General features: G+C 55.9%; 1 protein-coding gene across 1 annotated transcript in view; it reads right to left on the reverse strand.

Annotated features, from left to right (window-relative positions):
- The window catches only part of CSMD2 (CUB and Sushi multiple domains 2), a 257,406-nt gene that overhangs the window by 54,320 nt on the left and 201,659 nt on the right, over nt 1–1,427 (reverse strand). The window contains exon 41 of the mRNA XM_017828252.1: nt 226–414. Within this exon, the coding sequence (XP_017683741.1) occupies nt 226–414 (189 nt within the window). The remainder of the gene's footprint in view (nt 1–225; nt 415–1,427) is intronic.

The following is a 1,427-nucleotide window of genomic DNA, read 5'->3' on the forward strand; positions in this document are numbered from 1 at the left end:
TTGATGATCTCAGAGGTCCCTTCCAAGCCAGCTGATTCTATGTTTCTATGTTTCTATGATTCCATGATTCCATGATTCTCTGATTCCCAGCCCACCTCCAGCCACGCTTTGCTCGGCGGAGTCACTTCCAGCCCAGTGACCACAGGAGGACTCACAGGAGGCCAGCACAGAGCTGGAACCTTTCCAGTGCCCAGGGACACCCACAGGGGTGCCCCCAGGCCGTACCTTCACAGCGGGGCAGGGGGTGGTCCCAGTTCCTGTTGGTGCCGTGCTGGCAGGTCAGCACGGGGTGGCCGATCAGGTGGAAGCCAGGGAGGCACTCGAAGGAGATGGACTGGCCAACGTTGTACCCGGCCCCTCTCACCACCCCGTTGGCAAAAGGCTCCGGGTCGGGGCACTCCTGCAGCTCGTAGGCTGGAAAAAACCAAGGGAAAATGGTTTATACTTCACTTTTCAGGGAATGAGGGACAGGAGGAGAGGGAATGGCCTCAAGCTGTGCCAGGGGAGGGTCAGGTTGGACATCAGGAAGAATTTCTCCATGGAAGAGGTTGTTAAACATTGGCAGGGGCTGCCCAGGGAGGTGGTGGAGTCCCCAACCCTGGAGGTGTCCAAGGAAGGACTGGACATGGCACTGGGTAAGAAGGCACCTCCATCCTCCCATCATCCCCAAAAGCTGCACTGAGGGCATCTTTTTATTTTAATAACTTCTTTCTCTCCTTTCTCTCCATGTCTCCAAGCTTGGAGGTCTCTTCCAGGAGCCAGGTCTCTTCCAGCCCTGTTATATTTTCTGGCTGTTGAATTATTTACCCAGTCCTCCAGCAGCTGCCTCAGCACAAGGCCAGGCCAAGCTAAGGGTGCATCAAGACTTCAGCTGAGAATGAAAAGCAGCTACAACACTCCAAAGCAAACTCTGAGGACTCTTCTCCTCGCGACAGAGCCGAGAGCTGAGTGAGCCTGGCTGGAATTAATTCCAAGGCACTTCACTGTCACAGGGCACTCCAGGAATATTTGTTACTTCCTGTAGGCACGAGCTGGGGTGAGCAGATCCCAGTTATGAGGATTAAGCCTGGCCTTCCTGTAACACCTTTCCACTCATTTGGGATTAAGTCCTCGTGAAATCCGTCTGACAGAAGAGTGACAACCATGACCACCGACCCTCCCTGCAGGCCCCGGGGACAGGAAGGACACTGAGATCCTGGAGCAGGTCCAGAGAAGAGCAACAAGGCTGGGAAGGGACTGGAGCACATGTGCTGGGAGGAGAGGCTGAGGGAGCTGGGGCTGTTCAGCCTGGAGAAGAGGAGGCTCAGGGGAGACCTCCTCACTCTCTGCAACTCCCTGACAGGAGGGGGGAGCCAGGGGGGGTTGGGCTCTTTTCCCAGACAAGAGGGCTGGGTCTGAAGCTGTGCCAGGGGAGGTTTAGGTTGGAT

Source organism: Lepidothrix coronata, unplaced genomic scaffold (assembly GCF_001604755.1).
Source record: "Lepidothrix coronata isolate B3197 unplaced genomic scaffold, Lepidothrix_coronata-1.0 Scaffold147, whole genome shotgun sequence".
Taxonomy (NCBI): domain Eukaryota; kingdom Metazoa; phylum Chordata; class Aves; order Passeriformes; family Pipridae; genus Lepidothrix; species Lepidothrix coronata.